Source organism: Rattus rattus, chromosome 13 (assembly GCF_011064425.1).
Source record: "Rattus rattus isolate New Zealand chromosome 13, Rrattus_CSIRO_v1, whole genome shotgun sequence".
NCBI classification, from domain to species: domain Eukaryota; kingdom Metazoa; phylum Chordata; class Mammalia; order Rodentia; family Muridae; genus Rattus; species Rattus rattus.
The window spans coordinates 63,440,349-63,453,044 of NC_046166.1; the positions used below are offsets into that span (position 1 = coordinate 63,440,349).

Here is a 12,696-nt window from a genome sequence, read left to right on the forward strand (position 1 = left end):
AAGTTAATTCTACTAGGTTATACTACAACAAACGCAGGGAAGCCTCTTAAAGTCGGGGTCCTAAGATGCCAGGTCTGACTGGCCAACTGTGTCACATAGGCCATGGAGTGCCAAATCTGCTTTCTAGGAACAAAAGGGGGCAGCCACAGATATTCAGCCCTCTTCACCCCACCCCAACAGAATCAGAATTTCCTACACTCCTGTAGGCCACACGAGACCTCGGGAGCTTGTCAGAGACAGCTAGCACGTCACAGAGTCAGTCACATAGCACTGCGAATAGTAGGCCGTCAGGCTCCTGCACTCTGTCTATACCTGTGACAGGCACTCTCCCCTTCTCAGAGGCCACTCTATTAAAAAGAAGAGGAAGGGTTGGGGATTTGGCTCAGTGGTAGAGCACTTGCCTAGCAAGCACAAGGCCCTGGGTTCGGTCCCCAGCTCTGAAAAAAGAAAAGAAAAAAAAAAGAAGAGGAGGGGATGAGGAAGAAGAGGAGGAGAGGAGGAGAGAAAGGAAGGGGAGGAGGAGAGAGAGGAGGAGGAAGGAGAGAAGGAGAGGAGAAGGAGAAAAGGAAGACTAAGGAGGGTGGAAGAAGAGGAGGAAGAGAAGGGGGAGGAGAGAGAGGAGAAAGAAGAAGAGGAGAGAGGGGAGGAAGAAGGGGCAGCATCCCCTTTAAATACGGCTCACAGGATGCCTAAGTGCACAGGCTCAGCAGCAGCACAGTCTGCAGAGACACGAACTCACTCACAGGACTTAACCTGCCAAGCACGAGCACGGATAGCCTTCCAGCGGCTGCATGACTGCAGGTGTCCAGGAAGCAGCCCAGCTTCCTTATCTGCTCGCAGCAGCAGCAGCAGCAACAGCAGCAGCAGCATGGAGAACCAGGCACTGCACAGACTGGAGACAAAATATGAAAACCCAGAACCCTGGTAGGGTAGCTTTTACGTGTTCGTCAGCATCCGTCTGTCTACCTTAGCGTCTGCAGTCCTGTGCAGCTGGACTCTGACATGAGGCGGTAGGAAGGAGACAGTGTGAGCAGCCCGTGTCGGGTCCTAGTGGTCCTAGTGGAGAAGCCTGACCGCTGGCAGCTAATGAGTGGCCTGTAAGCCATGGGATAGAGTTTGCTCCCGCCTTAGAGACCATAAAGACCAATGAAGGGATCCGTGAGGGTGAGGGACAACCATTGGTTTTGTGTTTTTATAAAAGTAACTCCAGGGGCTAGAGAGATGGCTTGGAGGTTAAGAGCACCCAAGGCTGCTTTTCCAGAGGTCCTGAGTTCAATTCCCAGTACCCACACGGTGGCTCACAACTGTCTGTAACTCCAGTCCAGGGTTTCCGACACCCTCTTTTCTGACCTCTGTAGCCACCAGGCCCATAAGTAGTACACATACATGCAGGCAAAGCATCCCCATATGTGAAATAAAATATGTGTAGGTAGCGTAAGTCTGGTAACAAGAAAGACTGGGTTGAACAGGCAAGAGCAGCAAAGCTTCTAGGAAACAGGACAATTGACTTCAGACTGCAGGAAGCCCCCGCACCGTGATACCCATCCGGTGCCTTAAATCTTTGTTACTATTGTGTCTGCACGGTCAGCGTAAGTGTGTGTCCCACTGCGTGCGTGTGAAGGTCAGAGGACGGCTTTGTTCTCTCCTTCCACTTTTATTTGGTCTCTAGGGATCGAATCCAGGTCAGCATTCTTGCACAGCTGGTGCCTTTCCCGTGAGTCATCCACCTCTCTGTCCCGACAGCCATCAAAGTTCCTCATGAGCCCATCAGCGGCACGGCTGGCCCTCTGGGGCACTGCACTCAGCACTCTTCTCCATCCTCGTTGTGATGACAGTATTGGCACTCGGGTCTGAGGTGCTAAAGTTAGGGGCCAGAGTGTGTTCAATGGTAACGCACTTAGCTAGCTCGAGGAAAGCCCTGGATTCCATCACTAACGTTGTACAAGACAAACAAACAGACAGATAATAGATTTATACATTTATTTCACATTGCATGTAGTTTCAATGTCCTCCAAACACAGCTGTGTTTGGTGTGAAGTTAAAAGTCCATTATGTGTGAAACAAGGAAGATGTATATGAATATATATCTAAGTGTGTATATATGTATCCATATATCCACATATATAAATATCTCTATATATTATCTATATATGTATCCATACATATAAGTATCCACATATGTATATCCATATATAAGTATCCATACATATAAGTATCTATATATGTATCCATATATAAGTATCTATATATTATATATCCATGTACATATGTATCCTTCTATCCATGTATCCATATATCCATATATAAAAATATCTATGTATGTGTATCTATATATGTATCCATATATGTATTATGTATCCATATATACATAAGTATCTATATATTATATATCCATGTACATATGTATCCATATATCAATATATATGATACTTTGTCTATGGTTTGCCCAACCTAAAGCCGAAAAAAAGTGCTCTCCCTCCAGAATTCAGTAGAGGGATTCACCACACATCTATCGGATCTGCATTCCCCGTCTCTATCCAGTCAGCGCCACGCAACCTTGGAGCAGATGCTCTCTAGTTTGGGGGTCAATGGTGGAAATCACCATGGCTCTTTGAAAAGCTCTAAATATATCTGCCAGGTATCCACGGTAAGAGAAAGGCTATGTGTACAGAACTAATGCCACCCTGCAGAGAGCTCAGGTTCCAAAGCTATTCCAACTTCATCTGTCACTCATTCTTTGGGTCAGATTCACACTTTCTCCAGGCTTTCCTGGTTCATTTAACAACACTCTGGCACTACTAAATAAACCCCTTCGTTGCCATCTCTGGAAAGGAACTCGTGATATTTAAACTCTATACAAGTGGGACTAAATTTTCATGTTCTAAGTCTTTTTAGGGGTAAGGAGGACAACTCCAATGACTGTTTTCCAGAATCTTATTTACCCATTGAGACATGAGGTTCTCTTCGTCACTCACATACCCACAGCCTGTTCATGCCTGTGTTGGGGTTTTAGATTGCCTAGGGTGGGAGCAGGAGGGTGGGAGTGGGAACTTGGCCTGAAATCATCAAGTGCTTCCTGCATCCTTGGTACCTATGCATAGTAAGCCTCCTCACACAACACTAGAGTCCTTGTGATGTCCAGCAACCTTACTCACACACATCTGGGCATGTTGCAGGCAGGATAGCTTTATATGGTGGTCATTAGGACTTGAAAGTCAAGGTTGAAGTTGAGCTCTAATGGAAGAGTTTCTAGTGGTGTAGAAAACCAAGGGTTTAGGTGTAGGAAGCTCCAAGAGCAAGTGAAAGCCTCTTCCTTGAGGTCTTGAAGATGCTCATAGTTCATCTCAGAGAGGACAGCTTGGTAGTCACATGACAGGCCAAGCTGCCCGGGAGTAATGAAGCTAGGACTCCATCTTAGGGTATCAGGAGGCCAAAGAATGTTTCAAGGAGGGAGCAAAATTGATGTGCATTTTTGGAAGCTGACCCTGGATGCAGAATGTCCTATGAAGCCCAACAGCCATTCCCGTGTTAGTTTACAATGGAATCTTTCCATGTCCAGATGTCACGAGGACCATGGCCCAGCCCAGGACACAGTCACCTACTTGGCCATAGTTCGTATCACCTTGGGATTCTTAATTGAGTGTGACGTCATCTCTCAGCTCCAGCTTTCCTCCTCAGAAGGCTGTGCTCAGGTGTCCTCGTGGACAAGCAGGGCGGCCTTTATCTTTTTCTTTTCCCTTCTGTGCATAAATTACCTGCATTGGGTTTTTTTCTTTTTAAATCGTGTGAGTACAGAGGAGAGTCAAAAGGAAAACTTAAATCGCCTAGAAACGCACATCAAAGATTATCCGTGTTGCCTAGTGTGATGTATGCTCACACTGCCAGCACTCAGAAGACTGTGGCATGGGGATTGCTTGAGTCCAGGTTTTTGAAACCAGCGTGAGTAGCACAGAAACATCCTGTCTCCCTAAACCATTATTTTAAATGTATAGCATGCTATCAACTGTGTAATCATGTGACTGTCCCTTTTTTAAAAGTGAGTTGGGGGCTGGGGATTTAGCTCAGTGGTAGAGCGCTTACCTAGGAAGCGCAAGGCCCTGGGTTCGGTCCCCAGCTCCGAAAAAAAGAACCAAAAAAAAAAAAAAAAAAGTGAGTTGGGCAGAGTGTGGTGGCAGGTATTTCCAGTCCCAAGGCAGAAGAACAGGTGTTCGAGGTATGCCTGGGCAGTTCAACAAGACCCTGCCTCCATCTTTGGGGGGCGGGGGATGGGGATGTGGTGTGAACCATGGCTGCTCATGTGGAGGCCGGAGTTACCTGCTGTCTGTCTTCCTCTTCTTTGTTCACCTTGTCTTCTGAGAGAAAGCCCATCGCTGAACCCGGAGTCCATTCACTGACTTGACGGGCTGCCAGCAAACTTCGAGGATCTGCCCCTTCTCCCAGGCCTGCAGTTACAGATGCACAGTACCACACCCAAGTCTTTTGCGGGTGCTGGAGATCCAACTGGAGTTCTCATGCTCGTGGAGCAAGCCATTTACTCACGGAGTCACCAACCTAACCCAGAGCACTACCTCAAAACAGAAACGTTTTAAAATGGCTAGGGACGTAGCTCAGTGGTAGTAAGTTTGTATATACAAGGCCCTGGACTCTGTCCCTGATAACACATACACACGCGCAGAGGGTGGAGGAGAGGGAGATAGAGGGAGACAGAGAGAGAGAGAAGGAGGGGAAAAGAGAAGGAAAGGAGAGAGAGGGAGAAGGGAGAGAGATAGAAGGAGTGAGGGAGAGACAGGGAAGGGGGAGAGAGAGGGAGAGAGGAAGAGAGGGAGAGAGGGAGAGAGGGCCTTCCCCCCTCTAGCCCACCACTGGTATGACACTCTCCCCCTCTCTGGTAACATTCTTTAGCTCCGGTCTTCTCTTGGCCCAGCCATATATGTACCGTATTTAAAGTACCCCGAATGTCTGCATTCCTGCCTTGCTGGAGGGCACAGGGTTGAATAGATCCCCACGTGTATTTAAGATGTTCCCCTATGCTCTCTCCCTCTGTGGGGAAGCTACTTAAGGGCATATTTCTGAGAGATCACCTGTCCTCTCCATTGCTCTGTTCTATACTAGCTCAGTGACACACGTCACCAATTACCTACTCAAACACACGGTCAGAGGAGCATCCCTGTTAGTGAGGAGACCACGGAAGCCCACAAGCACACGCATCTGTGTCAGCCACTTTTGCATGTCAATGTATATGCAAATATGCTAACACAGTCCAAGGGAACCTGGAACTGTCTGGGATTACTCCTCTCCACTGCTCATACGGGCATGCCACTGACCAAACAACTCTCTAGCTTCTCCATTGGCTTTTGGCTCCTACCTGCTGCCCCAGCCCAGAACAGCCTGGGCATTGGTGTCTTCTCTATGCCTTGCTTACCTCAGATTGAAGTAACCTTCTGTACCTCAGAGCCTCCCCTGTCCTCCTGACTGGCCCTGCCCGCTCCTTCTGCTGGCTGTGGTGCTGGCTATCATTGCTGGGTCAACAGCTCCTGACCTTATAAACCAAGCATCCACTTTCCCACTGCTACTTGCACCATCCATCTGGATGACCCCTACCAGCCCAGAGAAGCCCCACCCAGCAGCCACCTCCCTAACCACTGGGATCCTCTGCCGCACATCTTTTGCCAAGACTAGTTTTATGTGCTAAGGTCAGCTCTTGCCCACTCCTGTCTGTTCCAATCGACCTTGGAAGTCTGCATGCACCCTGTATATTCCTTGAAAAGTGCAAAATGCTCTCAGGAACAGGAAAGAGGAGAAGATATCGGCAGATGCATTTACACACATGAGCACACTATTAAACGATTGTACGGCAAAGGTGATGGTTATGTGCAGGCAGAAACCTCTGAGTCAGAAAGTTGGGTGGAAATTGTCATTTTTTCAAGACAGACTAACTGCAAGGAAAACAGACTCAGAGCACGCAGTCTTCCTCTGGACCCTCAGCTAGGAGTCCCAGCCACCGAGTCGGCCGCTCTAAGACATCTGTGGAAGTCTTTGAACACTCATGAGGCGGCCGTAACCAGAGCTCAGTGGCTCTGTGCTGAACGTCTCATTTGTAATCCTTTCATTTCCAGGAAGGGCCGCTCTACTCAGCTTTGACTTTCCTCAGTCTTCCCTCATCATCATCATCATCATCATCATCATCATCATCATCATCATCATCAACAACAACAACAACAACAACAACAACAACAACAACAACAGAGGCAAATGAGAAAAGAATTCCAAAATATTACCTGCCTTGGCTTGACGATCTATAACTCAAGTTTTCCCTCCTGGAGAATATGTTGTGCTTTGTGCTCCTAAAATCTAGATTCTCCCTCCTATAAAACTCCAGTGGACCCGTAATCCAACATGCTTCCTCTTCCATATGTTCTAGACCCTGGAATCATTGGCCATGACCTTGGTTGTGACTATGCTCAGAAAAAAAACGGAAACCACCTTGATGTTACCTGCCGCTGAACGGCTCTCTACACAGCTCTTCACAAAGCCTGAAATATCCAAGCCCGGCTCAGTGACTGAGTGGGCCCGTGATCATAAACCTACTCCTAACAGGAACTCCTTATCTTTCCTGGAAATGAAAAGAAGATGTGGTCCAAAGCACCCATTTCTCATTTGCTAGTGCTAAGACATAAGTGCCAGACTTCCCAGACAAGCATCAACATTTCACACTGAGGTTTGGCCACAGAGTTTAATTGGGAAACGATCAATTAAGCTCTGGACTATCAGATAGCCATCACCGTAACAAACACTGAGATTATCAACTTAGGAAGAAAGGCCTATTCATTGGCTCTCTGTTTGGGGGGTGTCAGTCTGTGGATGCTTGGTCCTGTTGCTCTGGAACCTGTGATGAGATGGCCACATGACAGTGGGGGGAAAGCTTGGCAAAGTCAAACCTCTCACTTTATCACTGAGGCACAAGAGAGAGGAAGAGTCTGAGGAGACTAAGTTCCCACAATGCACTTCTAGGCTAAATCCCTGGGGTAACCTCAAGACTTTCCATGAGAGTCTACCTCAACACTTAACTGAAGCACCCGGCCTGGGGCCATGTTCTCAATACATGGACCTTACGAACATTTCTGACACAAAGTTCCGTAACCATCCTGTATAACCCCGTGTAACTCTAACCTCTAACGTGCACAATTCTCAGATGTTGGCTGAGACAGGAGAAACGGAGATAAATTTAACATCTTGTCATTGCTGAGAAGCCCAAAGCAAAACTGGTAAGCAAGCAGACTTCCCCGGAGTGAAGAAGACAAAGGATTGGGGGCAAACGTGTGCGCCTTCCTAAGGAGGTCCACCATCTGGCTGAATTCCAGCTTCTGCCTCACCTGCTTCCATGGGATAGCTGCATGGAGAATGTGACCTGTGAAACACGGGACTCCAGGTATACACACAGGCAGTCCTCTGCCTGCTAGGCTGCTCTAGCTTATGGCCAGGAAGTGGAAATAACCCCCAAAGAATACCTTACTGCAGGGAAGGAAGAGCTAGGCTGGCAACTGGGCTTGATTGAGGCGGCTAGGAAAATCTGTCTTCAGCCACAGCCAGCACCGTTCACAACTAGAGCGAGAAGGACTGCTTCCTGGTTTTTCGAGGATCTCCATGTACTACAATCAAATGTCAAAACGGGGTTACCAAAGTGGTGGTACGTTTTAAAGTCTTGCGATGATTAATAATCTGATGCTTTTGATAGCTCTCATGCTGTGCCCAAATTGGGCAATTCAAAAACCAGATGTGCTAGAACACTGGCTTAACCACGAGACCTGGGTCTGAAGTCATAAGGAACAGCATTCTCTGAGCCCTACAAGTCAGCCCCTGGGTTGAGTTTTTAAACCCATTTGGAGACAATAGAAGTTTAAACTCGAAGATCTTGAAGTCCTGGGCCAGCAAGACTCCAGTCAAGCTCTCTGTCTTCAGTCCTGCCCTCACTGTATCCCATCAACTACCCACTACAAACCCCACTAAATACTCATCATATATATGTGCTATATCCCACCATATCCCACCAACTACCCCGCCCTCTCCATCGCCCAGAAATTGAGCAAAGTAGGAGAGTGGAGAGTTCCTGTGAGCCTACGGCTAGGGCAGGAGCCCTTCCTGCTCCTAGATGGTTTGTTTGTTTGTTTGTTTTTGTTTTTTTTCCTGCCTGTGTATTTCCACTGTCTGTCCACAAGGCTTTGTCTCCTTGAGACCCTGTTAAGAAACTGTTGTTCCAAACAACTAAAACCACTTGACGTGTGGACACCCTGCAAGGAATAACTACAAGCTCACCAGCAGAATGCTGCACCCTGAGATCAGGCCGTCCCCCTGCCTGCCTGAAGTTTCTGTTGCCGTGCAAATGACTTGGAAAGGATGCACGAGGCTCCCTTCCAATACCCCCCAAAGATAGCCAAGGAGTGTCGTTTTCACCCGAACACATGTCACAGCCAAGACAGAGCCTAGGCCAGCTGAAACAAACGCAATTCCACTCTTCTAACTGTGACTTCTTCAAACACCTATTGCATGCCCCGTGTGTCTAAAGTACTGAGCTTGAGCACCCAATCATACAGAGAACATGATATAAGCTTTGCCTTTGTCTAGGATGCAGTAGGTGGGCAGAATAAAGGCCAAGGAGAGAGCCCAGTTTGAGCTACCCAGGGCACTCACAGGTATTAATGTAACCGGCTCGGAACCCCGACAGAGTTCTGTCTCCCACCCAGCCAACCACTGTTGCTACCTTGAGTTTTGCCCCTCCTCAGTCCTCTGCCTCATTTTCTCTCCAACCTCCATGTCCTACACACACACACACACACACACACACACACACACACACACACACACACACTCCAGCTTCAAGCTCTAAATTCGCATAAAAAGCACACAAATCCTCATTTCCCCAGACCTAGAAAACTGCCCTTTTTTAATGCAAATGCCTGCTTTGCACGGGGCCTTCCACTGTGGCCTTGAGAAACAAGGGAACATAACAGTAAATGTCACAAATGCTGTGCCTTGCTTTTAAAAAAAAAAAAAACAATAAGATATAATTAGCTACAGCTAGAAGGGCTTGGTGAGGATGTTGTTACTTAACCAGAAAGCTGAATGAAGCGCGATCAGAGCTCCAGTCTCTGTACTGAGGTCCCTGTGTCAGTCAGTCAGTACGTCACACCCTCAGCCTCCACCCCTGAGGCACAGCACCCTTAGCAAGCACCTTCCCACACAGCATCCTAACTGCAGAAGCTGCAGCCACTGTTCAGGTTACAACCACAGTCATTCCTACAAATGAGAGGGATGCGGTTCTGCTCTGTCAGCCCCAGTTAAGCAGTTACCCGAGACTGACACCTTTCTTTCCTTCTAGTAAATTCAGAGTGTCCTTGGCTCAGATACCCACTGCCACAAATGGCTACTTCTCTGTGGCAATGCATCCATTTGCATGTAGGAAGTCCTCTTTCTATGCTCATGGAAGTCGAGGGAGATGACTCCAGAGGTTCTGGGTCATCTGTGAGACCGGCTAGAGCATCTCCCACTGCTTGATTTTAATATGTTATATCTCGAGACGGTCTTTGTCAAGTAAACACTGGGTTTAGACCTCACCTTACATGAACCTTCAGTCAGTGCTCAGTCCACTGTTTTAACACTGATACGGCAGAACTTTCTTTAAATCCTCCTTTGGGTCTGGGGTAGCTCAATGGTAGAGCATCTGCTTAGCACCCATGGATTCTGGATTTGATGCCCAGTGCCCTTCATTAAATGGAAACAAATAAATGCTCCTTTTGTCCCTCTCTTTTTCGTCTAGGGTCTTCCACCTTCTTGTAGTTTTATATTTTGCTGAAGGTGTCAGTTCTATCACCTTACGTGACTGTCCGGAACACCTCACGATCGGCATGAAATACAAACAAAGCACCCCCAAATGCCCCCCATAATGTGTCCCCTGATAAACAATATGTCCTGAGAGTTTACATCATTGTCATCAGTTTGGGTTAAAACTTCCTTGTTGTTCAATCACAACCTCTTGGGACACTGCAGAAAACCATGAAAATCTCTGTGGAAGGTTTCCGAACACCGACTGACGCAGTATGCTGTGACCAGCTAGTAAGTCAAAACAGCGCAATCCAGGGGCAGGGGAGCCTGTTATCACCCAGGGCAAAAACGTGGAGCAACGTTTACCAAGAATTCAAAGACAGAGACTTAAGACATAGAATGAACCTCCAAATCACTGTGTTTCACATGGCGTTCGGTCAGTTAAGGAGAAATGAAATTAAAGAGAGTTTTTTGTTTTGTTTTGTTTTTTAATGTTAGTTGAATTGGTATCTCTGGTGTCTGGAATCTGAAGAGGAAACTCCAGGCAAGAACTGAGGTGAGAATGTAGAATTGAGTTTTCCTCCAAGATCAAGAACAGGAATGGGGATACAGAGGCCCGACACCATTGCCAAGAAAGCGGAGGAGCGCTAGGCTCTCATAGGAGACTTCCCTGTCTGACCTACGGAACTGGCTGAGACCCTAACGTGGGATTCTCCCTCTAAGTGGAACCAACCCAAACTCTGATTCACTATTGGTTTGGGAAAGACCTCTTGCTTAAGGAGTGTGTCATGCTAAAATTACTATTTACACACAAGATGCCAATATTGGGACAGGGGGAAGAAGGGGCAGAGAGGAAGGGACACGATTGTATTTTACAGAGGCATGGGAACATCTAACATGGTGATTCCTCAGGTTAAGAGTCAGAGAACATCTCGCCTACCCAGCGACATCTCCAGGTGTCATATCAGTCCTGCCACCTACTGCGAAGTACACTGTCCCCTACACTGCTGTCAAACGCAGCTTCCATATTTCTTTCTCAGAACGAGTCAGTTTCAGGGAGAGAGTCTTTCTTAGGAAAGGGCTGGGTCTCTGTGGAGAAGCTCCATGAATCCAAATTGCCTAGCCAGGGGACGTTCCTGCAGGCCCACATCAACTTCTCCAGGTTAAAATGGCTCTCCGAAGCTAGGGTCCAGCTCTACCTTGGACTCCCAGAATTCCATCCACGCTCTCCTAGCCTGTGCATCCCTGCGGCTCTAGCAGGCGGTTGAGTGCCCTGCTTAGTGGCTGTGGACATCCAGGTGCTTGTAATTAGACCGTGGGTCTCAACTAAGGAGGTTCTCGGTCTGCCATGATCTGAAAGAAGGACTGCAAACAGCAACAGTTGCTTTCGGGGATCCCTGGGGTGTCAGCACAGACCCTTGTCCCATGAAAGACTGCCCCATAATGACCCATGGAAGAGCCCTTCTCCGACCAGGCCTTGGGTCAGGCTGGAAAAGCCCCAGCGAGGCTTCTAAGGGAATTCCTCATCCCTGCCGCCAGTGCCTCCTCTGGAATGACCTTAACATAAAATGTTGCCAGATGCCCAAGGGGTGAGTTGCGTCTTCCAGGTCCACCCGCGGACCCACAGGGTCAGGAAGGGCTCGGGAAGGGCAGTCGTCCCAGTTTGTCCTGAGAGATCTGGAGGAAGATGCTCTCTCTCCAGCGGCCCAGGAGAACTCACTGGTCACCTGAGCAGGAGCGGACAGTACCACCTCTGGAGCTCCTGCCGTGTTCACCCAAAGCAGCTCCCCTAGAAAGCCAGGCGAGCAGCCTGTGCCCCGCGGTGCAGCCCCTTACCCGCTCCGCTACCCCAGAGGCGGCAAAAGTTCCTCCGGAGCGCGCGGGCCTCTGTTCAAGGTGCTGAAAGGAGTCTCGGGGCGGCTCTCCCGAGCCCCGAGGCCGCTCGCTGCTCGCCGTGCCCGCCTCCCCCCTGCCGCTCCCACGGGGTCAGCCCGAGCGCTGCCGGGCGCCTTTCCGCAGCTACTCCGGGCGCCTCGGTGCGGGGCCGCCGCCGCCCCCTTACCTTCTTCTTGCGGTCACGGGAGCGGTTCCGCCGCTTCCTGTTGGATTCCTCCTTCTCCTTCTGCTCCTGGAGGGCCTGCGCCTCGATGTCTTTGATTTTCTTCAGCTGTTTGGCCGCCTGAGCCATGGCGGGTCGCGGTGCTCGGTCCCCGCCTCCCGGGCCCGCGCCCTCTGCGAGCCGGCGGCGACGACACCCTCCCGGGAAGAGCCGGCTCCCTCAGCTGCGCAGGGCACGAGCTTCTCCCCCGCGGAGGCGAAGGCTGCGGCGCCAGGGGGGCCGGGGCGCGGGGCGGAGGGCGAGGAGAGGCCGGCGCGCGGCTACCCGAGCCCCGGGGTGGCGCCTCCCGCCGCGGCCGGAGCTCGCTCGCCCGCGCCCCCGCACCGGCTCGCCGCGCGCGCCTCGCCGCGCCCGCCCGCCCGCCTGCCCGGGCCCCCCTCTCCTGCGGCGGCGGCGGCGCGGGGGGCGGGAGGGAGGAGGCTCGTACTGCGGCGCGGGCCGCGGAGGGCGGACTCGCGGGCTCGCAGGAGGAGCGGGGGCAGCTCGGCTGGGCCGCCCCACCAGGCTGGGCGCGGGGCGCTGCGAGCCGGCGCTGGGTCCCCACTGCAGCGGGGTCCCGGGGTGGGGATCGCCGGACGCCTTGGGGGAGACGGGAACAAAGCGGGGCCGCTCCGCCCGGGCCCGGCGACCCTGCGGACCGGTGTGCCTGACGGCGGAGGAAATGCCACCATCGCCCGGCCGAGCTGCGAGAGCGTGGGACCCAGGCGCCGCTGCGGCACGGACTCCGCTAGCGCCGAGCCTGGCCCGGGCCGCCCTCC

The 12,696-nt window shown here is 50.5% G+C and overlaps 1 protein-coding gene across 1 annotated transcript in view; it reads right to left on the bottom strand.

Moving 5' to 3' along the window:
* The window catches only part of Ank1 (ankyrin 1), a 176,086-nt gene extending 163,925 nt beyond the window's left edge, over nucleotides 1-12,161 (bottom strand). The window contains exon 1 of the mRNA XM_032919514.1: nucleotides 11,882-12,161. Coding sequence (XP_032775405.1) covers nucleotides 11,882-12,007 — 126 coding nt within the window. The 5' untranslated portion in view covers nucleotides 12,008-12,161. The remainder of the gene's footprint in view (nucleotides 1-11,881) is intronic.
* Between the last annotated feature and the right edge of the window lie 535 nt (nucleotides 12,162-12,696).